This window comes from Equus caballus, chromosome 15 (genome assembly GCF_041296265.1).
Source record: "Equus caballus isolate H_3958 breed thoroughbred chromosome 15, TB-T2T, whole genome shotgun sequence".
Taxonomy (NCBI): Eukaryota; Metazoa; Chordata; class Mammalia; order Perissodactyla; family Equidae; genus Equus; species Equus caballus.
In genome coordinates this window covers 30,751,046-30,776,155 of record NC_091698.1, presented here as the reverse complement: position 1 = coordinate 30,776,155, position 25,110 = coordinate 30,751,046, and the positions used below count along the sequence as shown (strand labels likewise).

Genomic DNA, 25,110 nt, shown 5'->3' with positions numbered 1-25,110 from the left:
ACGAGAGAGAGGGGGAAGCAGCAATGGGGGGGTATGCCAGATATCTGCTATCTCTACCTAAGTCTGACATGCAATATAAGTTAGTTTCTTAACAAGAATTCTTAGGGGAAAATGTCACCATTTCTTAAAATTTTAACTTACTTCTTCCCTATCTTATGTGCTAAATCCACAGTAGGTTTTACAACTATTTCAAAAAGAGATGGAATTTTCTTGAAATCATCAGAGAGATCAGTCTGAAAATCATCTTCAGGATCAGAAAACGGAAAATGCTCTGGTGGGGTTGGCAGAAGCCCAACTCCTGGAGGAGGTTTGGGAAGAGGAGTTATACCACGCTTTCTAAGTTCTTCTAATTCTCTCTCATCTTCATTTGTTGGTTCGTCTTCAGTATTCAACACCTAAAATAATTGGCAAAGATTACTATTTCAAAACAAGCTTTCTTCCTCATGCTTAAAACCGTGAAGACTTCAGTAAACTAGTTTTGTTAACAGGAAAATAAAATATTAAAGTTGAAATAGATTAGTGATAGCTAACTCATTTTTGATAAAGAGAAAGAGAAAAAGCATATTTCTCAAAGTAAATTAGCTTTCTTAATGGCAGAACAAGGATAAGAATAAAAGATTCTTAATTCCTGGTCCACTATTTCTGCTTTTCTAACACACTACATTAATAGAATAAAACATAAAATAACAAATCCTTGATTTCTCCACAGAGTTTTTTAAAAATATGATGTATTAAACATGATTCTAGCCAAATGAATCTATGGAGAGACCTAACAAATAATCAAGGTGCAAAAATACTACTCACTTTGTCCAAAAGTTTCTTTGTTTCTTTAGTCAGATCATCATGTGAAAATTTACAGTTGTCTCCTTGGTAACATTTTGCTCCACTATGATAGAACTTGCATGGAAATTCATGTAAATAAAAACATTAAGGAATAGACCAAGTAAAATCAAACTTTAATATTTTTAAACCAAAAAACCTAAGTGTCTGAATCAGTAAGACTGTATTACTATATACTGTACTGAATTTTCTACAATCATGCCAGATAATTTAATTTTTATTTTAAGATCAAATATTTTAATTATGCAGCAAAACATTCAAAAACTTTTTCAATCTCTTACTCTACTAACACTAGGAAATAATTTTTTTAAAGATTTTATTCTTCCTTTTTCTCCCCAAAGCCCCCGAGTACACAGTTGCATATTTTTAGTTGTGGGTCCTTCCAGTTGTGGCATGTGGGATGCCGCCTCAGTCACATTTGAGGAAGTTATCTGTTCCTCTGGATTATAAAGGAATCCTTTCACGTATTCCTCCAGTATTTGTATGGTTTCATTTTTTACATTTAGATCTGTGATAACAGAGATTTTTCACTTTTTTAAACATTTTTTGAACTAGATGAGACTATTTTAATATTTATCTGGAAAAATAAATGTGAGACTCTACCAAACATCACAGTGTGCTGGTGAGGGAGAAATCATCACAACAAAGCAACAGAGACGCAAGGGCAAACAGATCCACGGAGCCAAACAGCCTGGGAAAAAACATTCATATAAACATTTCATCTATGATAAAGACGGAGTTTCAAATCAGTGAGGAAAGACTCCATTAGTAATAAATGGTAGTGAGTAAGCAGCTAGATATGTGAGGGAGGGAAGGGAGATTAACGTGGAAAGATGCACAATATGTTATTTTTTTTAAAAAAGGACTATATATAGTTGAAATGCAAATTTTGGTGGGGGCAGAAGTACAATTTAAATGTACATATTTCCAAAGGGAGAAATAAGGAAGACTATACAGTGCTTATCATTAGGTGGCAAGATTTGATGAAATTTTGATTTTATAATTTTCAATGATGATAATTTATTACTTATGAACCTAAGGAAAATAACTAAGTCATAGAATAAATACTTTGCCAACTACTCCTTCAGGAAGCACAGTCTCTTGTAATACTTATAAGCTGAATATTTTAAATATAAAGTACTTTTATTTCATAGATTCTTTTTGCAAAGGGAGGTTATTTCATTTCCCTAAAGAATAAAACTCAGTTTGCCCTTTTGAAGTACAAAGGCTGACTACACTTGATTTATGTAATGTGCTATTTTAAATTTAAAATCCAACTAGGCTTTCTAGGTTGTACTTATGATTTTTTAAAACCTCAGTATTTTGATTACCATATTTTTTTAAAAAGGATATTATGCATATAAATGCAGTTCTCTCCTTTGGTACAATATCCTTGTAAATAAAATTTGCAGATCTCTTTTCTCTTCTCCAACTCTGCATCATGATCAAATTTACACTGATCTCCCTGTTTACAAAAAAGAAAAGAAAAGAAAGTAAGAAAACAGAGAAAAAAGAAACAACTGAATTTTCTCCATGGTGTTTCATGGTGGAACTAAGGTCCTATCTCCAGTCTTTAAATAATGAGCTAATAATAATTCAAACAATCCCTCAGAATTCTTGCCCCAGAGAGTGGATGTGGCTACGTGCAGAGAGGCAGCCTGAGCAACACTCAGAGGATGCTGCCTGGGTCCCACTAGTACTCACCTTTTCTGGCTGAGCTACTGTGGGGACTTATTTAACCTCTTGGTTTGGCCATGTACAAAATGGGGATAATAACAGTAACTACTTCATAGGCTCGCTGAAGATTAAAACATTTAATATTAGTAATCCACTTTGAACAGTATTTGCCACACAGAGTTACGTGTTTGTCAAAAAAAACTCATTTCTACAAATTACTGTCCCAGAATATAATTAATGAGCTCTGATGTACAGTATTTCCATGCAAGATACATTTTGAAGAACCAGTTTTATTATAACTATACAAGAAGTGAAAAACTAACCACCCCCAAAAAGATTTTAAATTTAAAAGATTATTTTGGAAATTAAAATGATTTATGATACCCTTATAAATTTACCTTAATACATCTCCCTTCCAGAAAGTATTTACAGATTTGTTTTCCTTTGTGTTCCACTGTGTGCTGATTAATAAATTCCTGAGTCATAACTTTCCATTTTTTCCCTGGTTTACTATACTGCAAGAAAAAAAATTTCATTTCAATGCAACATATGAAATATTAAATAGGTATTAAAATGTATAGTCAAACGGATCTGGAAAGCAGTAGAAACTGACTACTAAAAGTGGTCAAGATTGGACATTCTCATGCTATTCAGTTATTCGGAGAGAGATATGCTTCCAGTAAACTGCTTATTGCTACTAATGGTTGCAAAGAACTCTGTTTCTATTTTAATGAGGATGTATAACTACATTTTTAAAAACAAAATTATGAAAAGCTTGAAAATTAACACTAATTCTCAGTTTTGGCAAAGGTACAGTAAAATATGCACTCATGTATTATTGATATGTATGTTACAAAAGACTTACCCACATTGTTTGACACGGAATTTGTACTTTTCAGGATTATTCCAAAGGAATTATCAGGGAGGCACACAAAGATTTATTCACAAAAATAACTACTGCAAAATTACTTACATAGTAAAAAATAAAAATAAAAAACCTAGAAAGACTCTACACATCCAAAACTAGGAGACTAGGTCAAATACATTATGATACATTTAGGTGGTAGAATATTATGCAGTCACTAAAAAATGATGGGAGGGTCGCCGGCCCCATGGCCAAGTGGTTACATTCATGCGCTCCACTTCAGTGGCCCAGGGTTTCACTGGTTCAGATCCTGGGCATGGACCTAGCACTGCTCATGCAGCCATGCTGAGGCGGTGTCCCACTTAGCAGAGCCAGAAGGATCTACAACCAGAATATTCAACTATGTACTGAGGGGTTTTGGGGAGAAGAAGGAAAAAAAATGATGGGACGGAAAAACAATTTGGGGACATAAGAAAATATTCACAATACTAAGTGAAAAATTGATCCCAATTTTATAATAAAGACAAAGAAAAAAAGAGTAAAAGAATACACCCCCACATTTCACAGTGTATGTCTCCAGAAAGATCTCTAAAAGATGAGATTTTTTTGCATATGTGGTTATTTCTTACTTTCTTTAGGAAAAAATAAAAAACAACCAGAGAGGATGTATTATCCTTAACTTTTAAATTTTAAAAAATTAAGAAGGGGCCAGCCCAGTGGCATCGCGGTTAAGTTTATGTGCTCTGCTTTGGCAGCCCAGGTTTACACGCTCAGGTCCCAGACATGGACCCGCACACTGCTCACCAACCAGGCTATGGCGGCGTCCCACATACAACATAGAGGAAGACTGGCACAGATGTTAGCTCAGGGACAATCCTCCTCAAGCAAAAAGAGGAAGACTGGCAACAGATGTTGGCTCAGGGCCAATCTTTCTCAACCCCCCCCCGCCCCCAAAAAAATAATTAAGAAAAAGAAGTGTATGGTAGAAACATTGCACAGCCCTCCTTGTTTTCCTTAGTTCTCCTCAGGCCCCTGTTCAACTTTTGCCATGAATATAAGAAGACAGAGTGACAAGAGAGTATGATGCTTAGCTATGCTAGGGACTTACATCCGTGAGCTCTATAAAGCAGCATTATTTTTCAAGCATCTAGCATGCATCACACCTTGCGCATCATAGGAACTCAATAACTACTCGCTCTTCTGATTTGATTTCAGTTGTCCCTTCCCCTCAATTTGCTAGGAGATGGAGAACAAAGCACAATGTACAGAAAATAGGAAACTACCTCACAGCAAACACTTGAGGGAATAGATGGCTAGCTTTAAATCTGATCCTCAGCACTCACAACTGAAATACATATGTTACCATAAGAATTCTGAAAAAAAGTATAAGAATACCAAGAAAACAGACACTCCAAAAGGTTCTTTCTAAAAATATAGGTATACCCAAATTACCCCAGGAAACCATGACATTGCTTATATTATACTCTGATAGGATCATTTAAAATATCTGAAATCTACATAAATTTGATTCATAAACATTTTCTATTTGTGGGTTCATTTAGAACAAGTAGAAATAAACAACCAGCTCCCATATTCCTTCTATACAAAGAATTGTGGCTGTAATAAAATAGGCAGCCAAAGAGAGTACATTATGCAAAATCAATGGGCCAACTTAAGGAATATAACTCTGAAATTAAAATGTAAAACTATTAGGTAATCACCAAAAAAACCCCCTGAAAATGCACAAAGTTGTTACCTATGTTTCATTAATAGTTCACCTTTCTGTCTGTCTATGTTACTTTCCAATGATACGCCTCATTGTTTTAAGAGAGGATTGTGCAGTTTTTTAAAATTTAATTTAGGTCAATTTAAATGAGTAGAAAGTATCTCAGTATCTGTAACTATGGGAAACCTGATTACATAGAATTAAGGTATTGTAGAAAACCTAAAGCAACTTTAACAAAAAATTGTAGGACAAAATAAAGTGCTTAGAAGATCTCATCCTTTAAGGTTGAACTTATACAAGAACCACAGTGTCCTCTCCCCTTAAGACCGCGTATTTAATTGACGGAAGAACTGCAGAAGTAATTTAGTTCATCACCTTCACTGGACAAGTATGAAAACTGAAGATCAGAGAAGTTCCTAACTTACACCAAAGGCCGCATGGCAAAGTTAGCAGTCAAGATCGAACTCTGCGCCAGATTATACTATCTCTAAGAAAAAACAATTCAAACAACACGGAGGGGTGAGAGGGAAAACCAACTACCTACTTGGTCATTTTAAAATTTACTTAATCCAGAAGACATATTAGTATAAGGAACAGGAGCATAAAATATTTGTTTTAATATATAAGAAGAAATGAAAAGATCTACCAAGAAAAGAATATGTATCTACAGAAAATTTAATAGTTACTATAAAGACTAAAACACTCTAAGTTTTATCCCCAACAGAAGGAATAAGTCTTTAAAAGCCATCAAAAATTTGCTTATTCTGTCACTATTCTTGAGTTTTCAAGAAAATCACTGTGAACATGCAGGTATCCTTGAATTTATCTGGCCTGTGAGGGGTGTCACCTCCTGAAAGGGCGAGGATGGAAACGGATCTACGCTGGCTACTCTAGCATGTTTGCTTTACTCTGAATGGACCGCCCCCTGACCACTCCTGAACATGAGCTGCTTTCTTGGGCTCTAGCACTCTCATGGTTGTTTCTGGAATCATAAGAAAAAACCTCCTGTGTCAGCCAATAAACTGACATAGTCAATAACATATTTAAATTTTGATAAAACAAAAATATTCTAAATCTGATGAATACAAAAGAAAGAATTTATTCAGATTTTCTATTACATGATAAAGAACCTTTTGGTTGCAGCCCAGACCTGTAAACATCTAAAATTTAAGTGCTGGAAGGTGCCTTTAGAGTTAATTTAACACTATACTCTCATTTTACAGATTGAGCAAACTGAAGCTCAGAGACAGGTGGTAACTTGCTCAAAATCACACTTTCTTGGAAGCTAATTTTTTTTTCAGGTATAGGGTGTAAGTATTGGATATAGGAGAAGGCTTACTTAGAAAGCATTCATATTAATTTGGTCTAGGGAAAGCAGCATATTCTAGAGATCTACTGGTATTTAGGAAGATGGACAGGCAGGGTACAATTAGAGAAATTCTAAGCTTGTTTCCAGAGCTGCTATTCCCTGGAAGTGTGAGTGGCTCAGTGTATGTTAATAAGTGTGTGGGGGAAAAAGTGCTTATGGTCAAGTAAATTTTGAAAATGATCGGCCGAATAACGTAAACTGAGTTTCTTCATGCCTAACCTGCTCAGAGACTTTAATACATTAATGTCAACTGAGAATCCCCAAGAGTAGGGTGGCATGTGCTGGGTTTCACAAATTTATTTGGGCCTGAATTTCTTTTTTTAGGTCACACCTATTAACATCTCCCTAAATAGTATACTAACGAGCACATATCAAGAAATCTTTTCCCATTATCTTTAAACCTAGGGATCAGAAAACCAAGTGTTTTCACATCACAATAAATTGCTAATCCAGAGACCTGTTACAAAGTTGAAATGTACGTATTCAGAGTTTAACTCAATTTCCACATATTATTTATTCAATATCTACTATACACAAGGCACATAAGTTCATTCTTCCAACCGCTAAAATCTCCTTTTATTCTCTTTCAATGCTTTCAACTCTAATAAGTAAGTTAATTTACCACTATCTTCCTTCTTGGCCCTGCTACATACTGAGCTATTAGCATTTTATTGCCATTTGCATCTAGGGAGGATGACTCCTAGGAAGGAAAAGCACAACAGAACTAACAGAGCATACATTCTTGCTTTCAGACATACCAATTTTATTTTGAGGCCATGTGAATTTGCATCTCTATACTAGTATCATGACTAATTAAAGCAGCAATTTTGGGGGGAATTTATTTATATTCATTTGATCTGAGCTGGAAATATTTCATTTACTAGGAAAGCAGCATTAAAACCACAATGATTTCTTTGCAGCCAAATAGATTAAAAGATGGAAAAGCTCCTCTCTCCATTATATACAAATTCTCAGTACCTCTTGAAAGTCATCCATTCCTGAAAAGGCATTAGGACCTTTATTGGCTCTTCCTCCACGGTCCTTGCGTTTGATTTTCTTCGGCAAACCACGTCCACGACAAACATTAAAACTTTTAACCCTCTGGTCAATACCTAAAAAAGTTAAAATGTACTCAAATAGTATAGAAAAACAGCACACCTGTCAGCCTATTGGTTTATAGGGAATAGCATATTTTAAATAGTCTATAATGTACAGTGTATTCCCTCTAGATTCAACGAAAAAATTAATTCAATCTTTACATTTCACTTCCTGGGTACTGCTTCTTATTCTTTTGTTTCTTAAGGGATGTTAACAACATAAGGAAGGCAAAGAACAAGAATATACATGGTTGGAGAAGTCAAATCTAGTTTTATTCTCTTCAGTTTTCCTTAGAATAAAAAATTAACAGTGTTTTCTTTTTTTTAAAGAGAATTAAATATTAGATTCATCTCTAAGGAAAACACTATAGGTATTAGTGGTTAATTTGTAGCAAATTGAGTTTCTACTGATAATTCTGAGTAGATACCATATATCTCCAAGTAAAAGGTATACTTGTTTTTTAGTTTTGAAAAACCTGATATTTAAAATATCTAAAAAGATATTCAAATTACAAAAATTATATATTAGGGTAGTAAGTTACAATATAAAGAGATTTCTCATTTTACCAAAGTCATATTGAACTAATGAGTTTTCTAATGACCTTAAACCTACAAAACAGCCAATAAATAAGTGAAAAAAATGTTTTACTTCATTAAAAGAAATCAAAGAAATTAAAATTTAAAAAATAACACCAATTTTCACCTCAAAGAATAGTATCAGTAGGGATTTGAAGAAATTGGCACTTTCACACACTGGCAGGTGTGTTATAAATTGGTACATCACTTTTTTGGATATAAGTTGGTATGTATACAGATCAAAAATCTTCAAATGTGTGGCTATGTCTTTTGACTCAATTCTACATTTCAGGATTTATTCTTAAGAAAAAAGTTTGCCAAGATGTTTTCTGAGATATATATAAATATGCATGATTAATCACAGAATTAAAAGAAAAAACTGGGTGCAACTTAAATCTCAATTACCACCAAACAAATGTAACAATTTGTTAGACAAATTATGATATATCTATTTAATACTATGTAGGCATTAAAAGCTACTCATTAACATAAGAATGAGATACAATCTGTAGTTAAGAACAAAAAGCAAATTCCAATAGTATGTGCAGTTTTTTGTTAAAAAATAATTGTCAGAAAAATTCTGGAAGAATGTACAACAAAAATACTAACAGTAATTATCTCTGGGTTCAAAATATTTTTGTTTCATCTTTGATTTTTGCTGGGTTATCTTTTCTACACATAGAAAAAGTTTTCTGCATTTGACTGTATATTACTTTCATAATTCAGGGAGAAAAATGAACGTCAAAAATAACATGCAACACTTAATTCTTTAACAGAACAAAGAGGAAGAGCTTGAAAGGAAAAACTTCAGGTGGGAAGGTATGAGCAAGGCTTCTCCACATTCCCCTTATTCCGCAAGTGGAATGATCCCTGCCAGCACTATGTCTAGACTCCAGGAACAAACTTTCTGATTACAATAGCATCTGTATAGACAAATTCCTTTCTCTTTACTTCATCAAAGCCTAGATTCATATTTTTCAAAGGACTTCTACTAGGAAATCAAGAAAAAATAAAGTCATAGAAATAACCAAATTTACTCATTCCTTTTTTCAACAATTAAAGGATAGCTACATAGGGTTTGGGTGCTCACTAATTTGCCTCAGCCTCATCTTGCTCCAGTTTTCTCTTCTTTTTTTTTAATCAAAATAGAGTTGACATACAATGTTATATTAGTTTCAGGTGTACAACATAGTGATTCAACATTTATATACGTTATGAAGTGATCACTGAGATAAATCTAGTAACCATCTGTCACCATACAAAGGTATTAGACTAGCTCCAGTTTTCTTGAAGCAGTCATACTGACTGAACAATTCTTATGGTTGATTTGACCCTTCTGTGACCCAAAATTTCTATGGCAACCTGCCCTGGTCTCTTCAGGGACCATGTACCTCAATATAGAAGATGAATAGGTGATCACTCCATAAATTTTTTTTGATTATGTTCTTATTTCCAATCTTGAAGGATATGTCCACAATCCTAAATACACTTGCATAACAGAAACGATTGCCATTATTTTAAAGCCTAATAAAAGAACAGCTTCCCAGAATTCTGTCCTTATAGGTCTAAAATATAAAGTAATGTGTAGAGTAATAAAGACAACTGAAAAAGGTGGTTATTTTTTCAGCATACTGATATCATACAGAAGGGACAGGAAAACATATCAGGAAAGTTGTTTTACATTTTTATATACTTTTAAAATATCAGGATAGCTTTCTAATTCATGTATTAAGATATCATACAGATTGAAATATTTATAGATTTTTTGCACTCAAAGACTACAAATAAAGCAAAAATAATTCAGGAACCACAAGAAGAAGCTCATCTTGAGTAAGGGCTAAGAAATTTAAGTTTTTACTCCATAGCTACCTGTTCTAATAAGGTTCTCATATTCAAAAATGGACTGAGAATTTCAAACTTACCTTGCTGAACTCCCTTCATTCTTTGTTTTTTCCCTGATTCTTTAGAAAATGATGATCCTAAAGCAGTATTTGAGGTTTCTTTAGCTTGTCTGTATTGTTTCAGCTGACTGGCAAAATCTTCCTCTGTTTCCTGACCATAGTTACCAAAATTGTCATCACTGTAGTTACCGAAGTTGTCATCACTGTAGGTACTGTACTCATCATATTCTTTACTTTTAAATTTTTTGTTATGTTGACTCTTCTTTGATGTTATGTAACTTCCTGATATATGTCCACGCTAAGTGAAAATGGATAATCATTATCAGGATTTTTCAGTTATATATAGGAATTAACAGTAACACAGAACATCTTTTTTCTCCCAGAAAGTTGGAAGAAAAAAGAGAAAAAAAGACAGTTATTAGTTCTGTCTCTTGGTTAGTACTTATCTTTGATACTATTTAAAAAAAAACAGCTAAACGCTATCCTGATATTACTAAACATTACAATGTTCATAGATCCTTGCTGGTGGGTGTTTGGTTCACTTTTTATTTTCCATGTCCCATGTTTCTTGTTTTCCATGTCCCATAACTCAATATTTGTACACACAGGAATACTTAAAAATTCATACCATCTTACATGAATTCCTTCTCCAAAAAACTGAGAAGATCTTTTTGAAAATAAGGAAAAGATAGTAAAATAGCTTGGGGTGGGGTAGAAAAATATATATATTCTCCTAACACTGAAAAATTCCCAAATAACATGTTAAGCATATTATATATTTTTTAAAACTATATGTGTAGAAAATTTTATAAAAAGAAAATGTTTACATCTGAGGTCTAACAAAAAAACAGAGATTTCTCTAATAGTGAAAAACATCTATTAAATAAACTGCTCATGAGGAACTACTTATTACAGTATACATTAATAATTTTACAGCTTCTTTACTAAAGCATGTGAAAACAAAGAATATACTTTAGTCCCAGAAGTTTATTTAATGATAGTATTCAAAGCTATCTCTATTTACGGAAATATTTTTATTAGTTCTATCATCTCTTCTGTCAATTTTTTTTATAAGAAAGCAAGACAAAGGTGCACAGAATTACAACTTGAGGATCCAGAAAAACCCAGACCATGACTCATATTCAGCTTAGTACATTTTCAATGTGATATAAAAATTCTGCCCTGGCATAATACCAACATGTATATGTGTTTTTAAAAAAATGCAGAGAAATATTAAGATCTTCTCAGTAATTATATAATAGAGGGGAAAAAAACAACTAAAGCAATCAAGAAAATCAAGTAGCTCATCAAAATTTTAAATTTTGAAGACATTGTATTAGATTTCTGATTTGTTTTAAGCTGTATTTTTAAAGTGTATAACTGTTCTCAGTCGCTCTTCAGAAATTCAGATGATTTACAACTGTAGCCAAAAGGCAGAGTTTCTGACATTTTTTAAAAAGCCACTATGAAAATAAAACAAAAAATAACTGCTTAGGTTAAGTTGAAGATTAATTAGTTGAATGGTACTTACATTTACTCTTATAAAAATGTGACTATATTAATACTTCGATGATATATTTCAATGCTTCATGACTAAAGAATTACTCTGTTAATGCGAGAGCACGAATTTTTCTCTGGAGATTAGATGCTTGTCATAAAAGCTTTTAATTCTTAATATTAATTCAATTCTCTGATTTTTCACAGCCTTTACAAAAATAATCTCCATATTCCTACCCTTTTAAATACAATTATCCCTAAACTTTCAGTTTACCCCTTCCCAAGTTTCCCCAACTCCAAAAATTCCTCGTAGCCCTCTACTGATGCAAACCTCTCACCTCAGGGCTCCTTCTGCACTCAAAGACTCTAATGTGGCCTACTGAGGAGTTTAGTGTTTGGATCAGATCACCACCCATGTGGTGCAAGCTCTCCAGAAAGCCCTAAATGAACGACGGGTTATAGAGCAGCCCCAGCTCGCTAGGCTAGGAGAATATCTCCTTTTGCTTCACATGTCCATCATTTGGAATGAACAAAAGATATTCATCATCAAGGATCTACCAAGTATTTTTTAAAGCCTTCCTGAGAGAAGATGAAAGAAATGAAGAAGACTATAAATTGTACCAAAGGATATAGTTTCTCTAATCACTTTGCTGACTGATTATTAGGCTATATACCCTGCTAGAATGTCTGTGGGGGCAGGTTTGGTTTCTGTAAAACAGAAATTGGCTCCATGGCAACCACTGTAAATATGAAATAAGGGAACAGGAGACCCTAAACAAGGATGAGGAAAAGGGAAAATATAGTAAGTCCTCCAATTTAATAGCTAGAAGTTAATACTATATTCTATCTTTTGGTATTTTCAAAAGACAGTATGAGAATTTCAGCAGGGAACTAGAAACTATAAAAATTATTTTGAAGATTTGAAAAAGAAATAAGTTTCTAGAGGGGAAAATACACACACTGAAATTAAGAACTTAATAAATGGGCTTAAAGGCAAATTAGATCCCTCTGCAGAGAAGAGAAGAGAGAGAAAGGATAAACCAAAGCACATGCTGTAAAACGTCAAGTGGAGAATCTGGGTGAAAGAGATACAGAAGTTCTTTGTACCATTCTTGCAACTTTTCTATAAGTCATTACGACAAAGTTAAAAATTACTAAAAGTAAGAGTGAAATAAACAATTTCCCAATAAATAAAAGCTATGAGAATTTATTGACAGCAAACCTGCACTACAAGTAATGCTAAATAAAGACTAAATGAAGTGCTTTAGGTTAAAAGAAAACAACGCTAGATTGACACTCAGATCTACACAAAGCAACAAAGAGCACTGAAAATGAAATGTGGGTAAACATAAAAGATCATTTTCTTAATTACTTTAACTGAATCTTAGAAACAAAAATAATTACATTGTATCTGTAAGGAGACACAGTAGTCAATATAATGACAGTAAAAACTATAATGTTTAAGAAAATAGGAATTACTTAAACAATGCACTGAATTGTTTAAACATACAAATGGATCCTGTCCTTCAGAGTAGCCCCCATAAAATGCTATGTATTTATTATAATACTTCTGCTACTGTTTTAAATATTCTGTATCTTCTCTTCTGGAGTTATTTTCAGTGACAGTTTATGAATTAAGAGCTTAGAGCCAGCCCAGATAGCCTAGTGGTTAAAGTTCAGCACTTGCTGCTTTGGTGGCCTGGGTTCACTTCCCAGTCACGGAACTACACCACCCCTCTGTCAGTTGCCATGCTGTGGTGGCAGCTCATATAGAAGAACAAGAACGACTTACAACTAGAATATACAACCACGTACTGGTGCTTTGGGAAGGGGAAAAAAAAAGAGGGTATGTATTAAGAGGTTAAAAATCTCACTACTTGCTATTTTCAACTGCCTAGTTATCTAAAATAGTAATGCCCACCTGTACCTTTTTTCATTCATTGGAAGAATCTCCAAATGACTTTTGACTATTTCCCTTTTTTTTTTTAAGATTGGTACCTGAGCTAACACCTGTTGCCAATGTTTTTTTTTTTCCTTTCTCCTCCTTCTCCTCAAAGTCTCCCAGTACATAGTTGTACATTCTGGTTGCAGGTCCTTCTAGTTGTGCTATGTGGGACAATGCCTCAGTATGACTTGATGAGCAGTGCTAGGTCCATGCCCAGGATCCAAACTGGTGAAACCCTGGGCTGCTGAAGTGGAATACATGAACTTAATCACTCAGGTATGGGGCCAGTCCTTACTTTTGACTATTTCTAAAAAATAAATCCAACTGCAAATGATGAAATTTAGGTACCACATCAGTGTCTGCCAAATTGAACCGGTTTAAAATTTTGTCATTAATTGTAAAAATAATTCTAGTGAATACTGTTAAAATGTTCTGAGAAATGGCAGCAACCACTAATTCCAAAATTACTAGACACACTGAATATATACATACATTCTAATATGCACCTAACTAGACAAAATTATTAACTAGAGTATAATTCTTTTCCGATTTTAAAATAAGACACTTTAATAAAACTTCATTTATTCAATGGTCACTTACCGAGCAACCTCAACTAAAAAGAATGCAATAGGGAAACAGAAGGAACTCTAACAAACACAGTAATTTGGTTTCTAAACTCACAAGAGACTAGGAACACCAAATCAGGAAAAAGAAGAGAGCTCAGGTAGAAAAGCATATTGGCAGTTAGGCAGAAGCCAGAGCTCAGAAAGTCTAGAGTCCTTCTTAAAACTGGTAATTGTTAAAAAGAGGCTTCGAGGGTGGGCCTTGATCCAATCTGACTAGTGACCTTGTAAGAGGAAATCTGGACACACAGAGAGTCACCAGGGGTGTGTGAGCACAGAGGGATGACCATGTGAGGAGAAAGCAGTAAGAAGGTGGCCATCTACAAGCCAAGGAGAGAGGCCGAAACAGATCCTTCCCTTAAGGTCCTCAGAGGAAACAGACCCTGCTGGCACCCTGATCTTGGACTTCTAGCCTCCAGACTGTGAGAAAATAAATTTCTGTTGTTTAAGCCACCAGTCTGTGGTATTTTGTTACGACAGCCCTAGCAAACTAATACATGATATATTCTTTATTTTCAAAGTTTTAAAATTTGTAACATATGTCTTATAAAAACATTTTTTCAAAATATCTGAAGCAAATAATAAAATCAAAAGTTTTATTTTTCCCTTTAAAAGGCAATACCTCCAAACTACAATGAGATACCAATTCATACCCATTAGGAAAGCTATTGTTAAAAAAAATGAAAAATAAGTTTGGCAAGGATGTGAAAAAATCAGAAAACCTTATGCATCGTTAGTGGGAATGTAAAATAGTACAACTGTTTTGGTAAATAGTTGGTGGTTCCTCAGAAAGTTAAATACAGAATTACCATATGATCGACAATTCCACTCCTGGGTATATACCCAAAGAACTGAAAGCAGGGTCTCAAAGAGATACCTGTATACCAATGTTCATTTCAGCATTATTCACAATAGCCAAAAGGTGGAAGCAATCCAAGTGTCCACCAACAGTGGAATGGATAAACAAAATGCAGTATACACATATAATGGAATATTATTCAGCCTTAAAAAAGGAATGAAATTGTGACACATGCTACAACACAGATGAAACTTAAAAAAAACTGGTAAGTGGTAAGTTATATCATAACATAAAAAATGATATGTGAAATAAGCCAGATACAAAAGGATAAATACTGTATGATTCTACCTATATGAGGTACCTAGAATAGGCAGAAGCCCAGAGACAGAAAGTAGAATAGTGGTTTTTAGGGGCTAGGGGGCAGGGAAAAACAAGGTGTTATTGCTTAATGGGTACACAGCTTCTGTTTGGGATGATGAAAAATTTCTGCAAATGGATAGTGGTGATGGTTGAACAACATTGTGACCATACTTAACACCAGTGAATTGTACATTTAAAAATACTTAAAGTGGTAAATTTTACATTATGTTTATTTTACCACAATTTTTTTAAAAAGGTAATACCTGAGGAAATGGAATGTCATAATCCCTGTAGAAACCAGTTCTTTTCTTGTGGGAACTTTCTGTATGTTCAACATCTGAATCAAGGCTGTAGTCTGAACTATCATCACTAGATGGAGAATTATGCTAAAAGAAGAAAAAAACCAAACGTTACATTGCAAAAGGAAGAAAATTTAACTAGTAACTAGATAAGCTTGTTTTAGTCAAAGGTGCCAACCAGTAGATTATCTTATCCAGTAGGTTCTGAAGTATTAACTGAAAAATTCTTGCACCAAAGGCCACCACCACTCCAGCTTTTCTAAAAATTTTCTGAGGAAAAGAGTATCTTCTCCTCTTCTCAGGGACTTTAAGGGAGCATTTTCCTCTTCATCCCTTCAGCCCAAGGATTTCAAAGAGAAATACAGCACCTCTATGCTCTAGAATGATCTTAGATTTAAATTAATCTTAAAGGAAATAAAATTAGGTCCTTATCACCAAAGAGGGTCCAAGAACACGAGTAGAGTATGAAGTTATTTTACCTAAAATGGATTTAGAGTTCCTATTCTACTGCATAAATATCCTAAAGCTAAAAGATACCAAAAGATTCCAAATTATAATTATGAAACAAATCCAACCTACCAAACTGAACAAAAGTGAAACAGAAAGCACAAGTAACTGATAATGATTGATGAGTACCAAGAGTAAGCTTTTTCAAGTATGAGTGCAATTTCTAAAAACAGTCACCAAATCTCCTCCATCTAGTCAAAATAATTACCTTCCCAGGCTGAATACCCTCTTTAAAGAATTCTTAAAGCTCATGGGGCTGGCCCCATGGCCGAGTGGTTAAGTTCATGCACTCCACTTCAGCGGCCCAGGGTTTCACCAGTTCAAATCCTGGGCACGGACATGGCATTACTCATCAGGTCATGCTGAGGTGGCATCCCACGTACCACAACTAGAAGGACCCACAATTAAAATACATACAACTATGCATTGGGGGGCTTTGGGGAGAAAAAGACAAAATAAAATCTTTAAAAAAAAAAAAGCCCACAACTAGAAGGACATGCAACTAAGATATACAACCGTGTATGGGGGGAGGTTGGGGAGATAAAGCAGAAAAAAAAAAAAAAAGGAAGATTGGCAACAGTTGTTAGCCCAGGTGCCAATCTTAAAAAAAAATTTTTTTTTAAATCCTTTGAAAAAAAAAAAAGAACTCTTAAAGCTCTTAATGAAGACACTGGCTCTTTATTTTATCACACTTGCATTCCCAGCATCTAGGTCTAGAAGAAACTCAGTAATAAGTTTGCTGAACAAAATTTAACTCTGATGCTTTTTCAGTATGAGGATCTGTTTTCCTCTACACCATTCTTTTTTTTTTTTTTTGGCTGAGGAAGATTTGCACTGAGCTAACATCTGTGCCAATCTTCCTCTGCTTTTTTAGCATGTAGGCCACCAGCACAGCATGGCTGCTAACAGAGCAGTGTCAGTCTGCATCCAAGAAGCAAACTTGGGCTGCCAAAGTGGAGCAGGCAGAACTTAACCACTAGGCCAGAGGTAGGCCCTCCTCTACTCCATTCTTAAATGCTCTTTTAGGAGGACAAACTGTTGTCCTCCACTTTGTTCTTAAATGTGCTGGGGTTTAGTTTTGGGTGCTGTTATTTCTATTTTTGTTGATTTGATGGGTGATATGAAGAGATATGTTTACAATTATGCTATAAAATACTTTATAATGTTATCTAATCTTTGTTGGTTAGAGTTTGAAATAAATATTGTCCGTTTAAAAGTCAAGTTTGCTCAGTCACTAGCAGAAGTCAGCTCCAGCTCAAAGTAAAACGTTTCACTTGAAAAACACTAAAAGGATAAGACTTGCTTAAGAAGAAGCCAAAACAAAGACACTTGCTTTAGAAAGAACCATCAGAGAAGAGAGGGTTCTGTTTAAAGGAGAAGGTTCTTCAGGCTATTCCAAAAAAATGAGGCTAAAACATAGAGACTTTAAGAAACCATCAGGAAGGCTATCAACAAAAAAATATATATGTGGCTCACATATAGTAATGAGAAGTAGAGAGCATCATGGCAGAGTGAGCTGTTCCCTTAGTCTCTCCCCGCTAAGATACAATGAAAAGGACATTCATTAACCAACAGAGGACATCCACACAACACAACAGACATCTGAGACATCGACATAGCCAGACGTCTGAAAATGGGGTTATTGGATCACTGAGGAAGCAATGGAAGGAAGGAAGTGGATTTCCTCCCCTTCCCCTGTGGCAGCAATCTAGGGTGCGGGAACTCACGCAGCAGCTGGTGTGAGACTCTGAGAGGAGATGGGGAAAAGGCAGCCCTCCAAAGGAAAGCATTCACTCTTGGAGTTGCTTCCCAGCCTACTGGAATGCTCCACACTGAGGTGGCTCAGCCACCACAGAGGCCCCCCACCCCCTACCAAGCGAACCAGCCCAAGTGGGCTGCAGGTGAGTGCAGAATGGGACCACAGGTGGGCACCCCCTCCCCTCCATCATGCCTGGTGCACCAGCTCAGCTGGTTGGCCAGAGCAAGGGATCCCCACCAGAGTTCCTGCACCTGCATGTGTGAAGCAGCAGCGGCCAGATGCAGAGAGCCCTATCAGCACAACTCCAAACAGATGGGCACAACTGCCAGGGTTCACAGTGGGCTCAGAGAATACAGCTCCTGTCCCCCAACAGTGGTGGCAGGTGGAAAGCGTGACCAGATACTACCACTATGCACCAGGAAAGGTCCACTCCATCAAACAGCATGAAGAAATACATTAACACTCCAGACCAGAAGGAAAACAACAAGTGTCCCCAAACCAATCCTGAAGTCACAGAAATTTACAATGTAAACGAAAGAGAATTCAAAATAGTTTATCATAAAGAAACTCAATGAGTTACAAGAAAACTCAGAAAGTCAGTTCAACGAACTTAGGAATAAAATTAATGAGCAGAGGGAATTCTTCACAAAAGAGATTGAAACTCTAAAAAAAAAAAAAAAACAGAAATGCTGGAGATGAAAAACACAATGATTGAGACAAAAAACAATCTAGAATCCTTAAAAAAAACAGCTGACGTTACACAGGTCAGAATTAGTAATTTAGAGGACAGAAATACAGAAATGTTTCAGGTGGAGAAGAGAGAACTAAACATAAAAAGAAAAGAAGAAATTCTCTCAGAAATATATGACTCAATTAGGAAATGCAACATAAGGATTATGGGTATTGCAGAGGGAGAAGGGAGGGAGAAAAGAGCAGAGAGCTTGTTCAAAGAAATAATAGTTGAGAATTTCCCAAACCTGGCGAAGGAGCTAGAATTACATGTAAAAGAAGCTAATAGAACTCCTAACTACACGAATGTAAAAACACCTTGTCCAAGGCATGTATTAGTAAAACCGGCAAAAGTCAATGACAAAGAAAAAATATTAAGGCAGCAAGGCAGAAGAAAATAACCCAGAACGGAACTCCTATCAGGCTTTCAGCAGATTTCTCAGCAGAAACCTTACAGGCTAGGAGAGAGGGGATTGATATATTCAAAATACTGAAAGACAAAAACTTCCAACCAAGAATATCCAGTGAAGCTTTTTAGTTTGATGTAGTCCCATTTGTTCATTTTGTCTTTTGTTTCCCTTGCCCGGTCAGACATGGGACTTGAAAATATGCTGCTCAGACCGGTGTCAAAGAGCATACTGTCTATGTTTTCTTCCAGAAGTTTCATGCTTTCAGGTCTTACAATCAAGTCTTGAATCCATTTTGAGTTGATTTTTGTGCATGGTGTAAGGGAATGGTCTACTTTCATTCTTTTGCATGTGGCTGTCCAGTTTTCCCAACATCATTTATTGAAGAGACTCTCCTTTCTCCATGGTATGCTCTTGGCTCCCTTGTCGAATATTAGCTGTCCATAAATGTGTGGGTTTACTTCTGGGCTCTCAATTCTTCTCTATTGATCTGTGTGTCTGTTTTTGCGCCAGTACCATGCCGTGTTGGTTACTATGGGTTTGTAGTATATTTTGAAACCAGGGAGTGTGATACCTCCAGCTTTGTTCTTTTTTCTCAGGAATCCATTGGCTATTTGGGGTCTTTTGATGTTCCATATAAATTTTAGGACTCTTTGTTCTATATCTGTGAAAAATCTTGTTGGAACTTTGATAGGGATTGTGTTGAATCTACAGATTGCTTTAGGAAGTACAGACATTTAACAATGTTAATTCTTCGAATCCAAGAGCATGGAATATCTTTCCATTTCTTTGTGTCTTCTTCGATTTCTTTCAACAATGTTTTATAGTTTTCGGTGTACAGATCTTTCACCTCTTTGGTTAAGTTTATTCCTAGGTATCTTATTCTTTTTGTTGCAACTGTAAATGGGATTGTATTCTTAATTTCTCTTTCTACTACTTCATTGTTAGTGTATAGAAACTAGAAACACAACCGATTTTGGTACGTTGATTTTGTATCCCACAACTTGACTGTATTCCTTTATTGTTTCTAAAAGTTTTTTAGTGGAATCCTTAGGGTTTTCTAGATATAAAATCATGTCATCTGCAAAGAGTGACAGTTTCACTTCTTCTTTTCCAATGTGGATCCTTTCTGCACAGCAAAGGAAACCACCAACAAAACGAAAAGACAAGCTAACATTTGGAAGAAGATATTTGCAAACCACATATCAGATAAGGGGTTAATATCCAAAATATACAAAGAACCAATACAGCTCAACAACAAAATACCAACAATCCAATTAGAAAATGGGCAAAAGATCTGAACAGAGATTTCTCTAAAGAAGATATACGGATGGCCAACAGGCATATGAAAAGATGCTCAACATCATTAGCTATCAGGGAAATGCAAATCAAAACTACAATGAGGTATCACCTCACTCCAGTCAGAATGGCTATAATTAACAAGACAGGAAACAACAAATGTTGGAGAGGGTGTGGAGAGAAGGGAACCCTTGTTCACTACTGGTGGCAGTGAAAACTGGTGCAGCCACCATGGAAAGCAGTATGGAGTATCCTCAGAAAATTAAGGATAGATCTACCATATGATCCAGCTATTCCACTGCTGGGTATTTATGCAAAGAACTTGAAAACACAAAGGCATAAAGATACTTGCACCCCTATGTTCATTACAGCATTATACACAATAGCCAAGACTTGGAAGCAACCTAGGTGCCCATCAAGGGACAAATGGATAAAGAAGATGTGGTATTTATACATGATGGACTACGACTTAGCCATAAAAAATGATGAAATCCGGCCATTTGTGACAACATGGATGGACCTTGAGGGTATTATGCTGAGTGAAATAAGTCAGAGGGAGAAAGTCAAATACCATATGATCTCACTCATAAGTAGAAGATAAAAACGACAAACAAACACATAGCATTGGAGATTAGATTGGTGGTTACCATGGGGAAGGGGGGAGGAAGGAGGGCAAAAGGGGTGATTAAGCTCACATGTGAGGGGATGGACTATAATTAGTTTTCGGGTGGTGAACATGATGTAATCTACACAGAATTAAAAATATATTATGTACATACAAAAGTAAACAAAAACATGATTCAACAGAAAAAAGAAAAAGAACATCCAGTGAAAATACCCTTCAGATATGATGGAGAAATAAAAACTTTCCCAGATAAACAAAAGCTGAGGGAGTTCATCACCACAAGAACCCCATACAAGATATGATCAAGAAGGCCCTCGTGGGGCTGGCCAGGCGGTGCAGCAGTTAAGTTCACACGTTCCGCTTCTCGGCGGCCCGGGGTTCACCAGTTCGGATCCCGGGTGCAGACATGGCACTGCTTGGCAAGTGCCATGCTGTGGTAGGCGTCCCATGTATAAAACAGAGGAAGATGGGCATGGATATTAGCTCAGGGCCAGTCTTCCTCAGCAAAAAGAGGAAGATTGGCAGTAGTTAGCTCAGGGCTAATCTTCCTAGAAAGAAAAAAAAAAAGAAGGCCCTCGTACGTGAAAAACAAAATGAAAAGGTTTACAAAGACTTGAGCAAGGAGATAAATAGACAAAATCAGAAAATTGAAGCTCTCTATCAGAACAGATTAGCAAACAATTATAACATTAAAGATAAAGGGAAGGAAAGCATAAAAAAATAACTATAATCATTTTGTTTTAATCATGAACTCACAACACAAAATGGAATATGTTGTGACAACAATAACTTAGATGGGGAAGAGGAAAGGGATGGAATCTGATTAGGCTAAGGAGATAAGAAGCTATCAGAAAATGGACTCTCTCATCTACAAGAACTTTTATGCAAACCTCACAGTAACCACTAAACAAAAACTCAGAGACACAAATGATAAACAAAGAGAAAACTGAGAAAACTATCACAGAAAATCACCAAACTGAAATGGCAGTTGGAAATACACGGGACCAGAAACAAGGGAAATACAGAACTGGAAAACAAGAGAGAGAATGGCAGAATTAAGCCCTCATATATCAATAATCATTCTAAATATAAATGGATTGAATTCTCCAATCAAAAGACAGTGGCTGGATGGATTAAAACACAAGACCCAACAATATGCTGCCTCCAGAAAACACATCTCAGCTCTAAAGATAAACACAGGCTCAGAGTGAAGGCATGGAAGATGACACTCCAAGCCAACGACAAACAAAAGAAAGCAGGCATTGCCATACTTGTATCTGACAAAGCAGACCTCAAAATAAAAAAGGCAATGAGAGACAAAGAGGGGCAGTATATAATGATAAAAGGGACATTCCACCAAGAGGAAATAACACTTATAACTAACCATGCTCCTAACACAGGAGTACCAAAGTGCATAAAGCAACTATTAATTGACCTAAAAGGAGATATTAACAGCAACACAATAATAGTAGGGGACCTTAACACCCCACTTTCATCAATGGATAGACCATCCAGCAGAAAGGCAACTAGGATATAGTGGAACTAAATGAAAAACTAGACCAGATGGACTTAACAAATACATATAGAACGCCCCATCCAAAATCAGCAGAATACACATTCTTCTCAGGTGTACAAGGAACATTCTCAAAGATAGACCATATGTTACGAAACAAGGCAAGCCTCAGTAAATTTAAGAAGACTGAAATCATATCAAGCATCTTTTCCAACCATAATGCTATGAAACTAGAAATCAACTACAAGAAAAAAGCTGGCAAAGTGACAAATATGTGGAGACTTAACAACATGCTACTGAACAAATGGATCACTGAAGAAATTAAAGGAGAAATCAGAAAATATCTACAGACAAATGAAAATGAAAATACACCATACCAACTCATATGGGATGCAGCAAAAGCAGTCCTAAGAGGGAAATTCATAGTAATTCACACCCACCTTAACAAGCAAGAAAAATCTCAAATACGCAATCTTAAATGTCACCTAACAGAACTAGAAAAAGAAGAACAAACAAAGCCCAAAGTCAGCAAAACAAATAATAAGAGCAGAAATAAATGAAATTGAAAAAAAAAAAAAAACAGTAGAAAGGATCAATATAAAGAACTGGTTCTTTGGGAAAATAAACAAAATTGACAAACCCTTAGCCAGACTCACTAAGAAGAAAGAGGGCTCAAACAAATAAAACTAGAAATGAAAGAAGAGAAATTACAATAGATACCACAGAAAAACAAAGGATTACAATAGAATACTATGAAAAACTATATGCCAACAAATTGGACAATCTAGAAGAAATGGATAAATTCTTAGACTCTCAAAACCTCTCAAAACTGAATCAAGAAGAAATAGAGAATCTGAAGAGACCAATCACAAGTAAAGAGATAGAAGCAGTAATCAAAAACTTCCCAAAAAATAGAAGTGCAGGACCAGATGACTTCTCTGGAGAATTCTACCAAACATTCAAAGAAGATTTAATGCCTCTACTTCTCAAATTATTCCAAACAATTGAAGATGACAAAACACTGCCAAACTCATTCTATGAGGCCAAAATCACCCTGATCCGAAAGCCAAAGACAACACAAAGAAGGAAAATTACAGGCTAATATCACTGATGAATGTAGACGCAAAAATCCTCAACAAAATATTGACAAACTAAATACACTAATACATTAAAAGGAACATACACCATGATCAAGTGGAATTTATACCAGCAACACAGAGATGGTTCAACATCTGCAAATCAACCACTGTGATACATCACATTAACAAAATGAGGAATAAAAATCACATGATCATCTCAAGAGATGCAGAGAAAGCATGTGACAAGATCTAACATCCATTTATAATAAAAATTCTCAACAAAATGGGGATAGAAGGAAATTACCTCAACATAATAAAGCCCATATGTGACAACCCCACAGCCAACATCATACTCAATGGGGAAAAACTGAAAGCCATCCCTCTGAGAACAGGAACAAGACAACAGTGCCCACTCACACCACTTTTATTAGTCATAGTACTGGAGGTTTTGGCCAGAGCAATTAGGCCAGAAAAAGAAATAAAAGGCACCCTAATTGGCAAGGAAGAAGTGAAACTCTCACAGTTTGAAGATGACATGATCCTATATAGAGAAAACCCTAAAGAATGCCTTGAAAAACTATTAGAAATAATCAACAACTACAGCAAAGTTGCAGAGCACAAAAGCAACTTACAAAAATCAGTTGGATTTGTATACTTTAATCATGAACTAACAGAAAGAGAACTCAAGAATACAATCCCATTTACAATTGCAACAAAAAGAATAAAATATCTAGGAATAAATTTAGCCAAGGAGGTGAAAGATCCATACAATGAAAAACTATAAGACATTATTGAAAGAAACTGATGATGACATAAATAAATGGAAAGATATTCCATGAATGTGGATTGGAAGAATAAACATAGTTAAAATGTCCATATTACCTAAAACAATCTACAGATTCAATGCAATCCCACTCAGAATCCCAATGACATCTTTCATGGAAATAGAACAAAGAATCCTAAAATCCATATGGAGCAACAAAAGACCCCAAATAGCTAAAGCAATCCTGAGAAAAAAGAACAAAGCTGGAGGCATCACAATCCCTGACTTTAAAATATACTACAAAGCTATAGTAATCAGAACAGCGTGGTACTAGTACAAAAACAGACACACAGATCAATGGAAGAGAATTGAAAGCCCAAAAATAAAACCACACATCTATGGACAGCTAATCTTCAACAAGGGAGCCAAGAAGATACAATGTAGAAAGAAAGACCCTTCAATAAATGGTGTTGGGAAAAATGGACAGCCACATGCAAAAGAATGAAAGTAGATCATTATCTTTTGCCATAGACAAAAATTAACTCAAAATGGATTCAAGACTTGAAGGTAAGATGTGAAACCATAAAACTCTTAGAAGAAAATACAGGCAGTAGACTCTTTGACATCAGTCCTTGCAGCATCTTTTCGAATACCACATCTTCTCAGGTAAGGGAAACAAAAGAAAAAAATAAACACATAGGACTACATCAGACTAATGAGCTTCTGCAAGGCAAAGGAAATTAGGAACAAAACAAAAAGACAACTGGCAGAAAATATTTGCAAATCATATATCCAACAGAGGTTAAACTCCAAAATATATAAAGAACTCATATAACTCAACAACAAAAAAATGCA

The 25,110-nt window shown here is 35.4% G+C and overlaps 1 protein-coding gene across 5 annotated transcripts in view; it reads right to left on the bottom strand.

Moving 5' to 3' along the window:
• ZC3H6 (zinc finger CCCH-type containing 6) overlaps positions 1–25,110 on the bottom strand; it is a 68,369-nt gene that overhangs the window by 12,743 nt on the left and 30,516 nt on the right. For 3 of the 5 annotated variants that reach the window (XM_023618735.2, XM_070236164.1, XM_070236163.1), the window contains exons 3-9: positions 15,539–15,661; positions 10,073–10,349; positions 7,456–7,589; positions 2,916–3,032; positions 2,194–2,305; positions 805–914; positions 142–395 (exon numbers count right to left, since the gene is read on the bottom strand). In XM_023618735.2, coding sequence (XP_023474503.2) covers positions 142–395; positions 805–914; positions 2,194–2,305; positions 2,916–3,032; positions 7,456–7,589; positions 10,073–10,349; positions 15,539–15,661 — 1,127 coding nt within the window. The remainder of the gene's footprint in view (positions 1–141; positions 396–804; positions 915–2,193; positions 2,306–2,915; positions 3,033–7,455; positions 7,590–10,072; positions 10,350–15,538; positions 15,662–25,110) is intronic. The other 2 variants (XM_070236162.1, XM_070236165.1) reach the window with 1 other exon arrangement.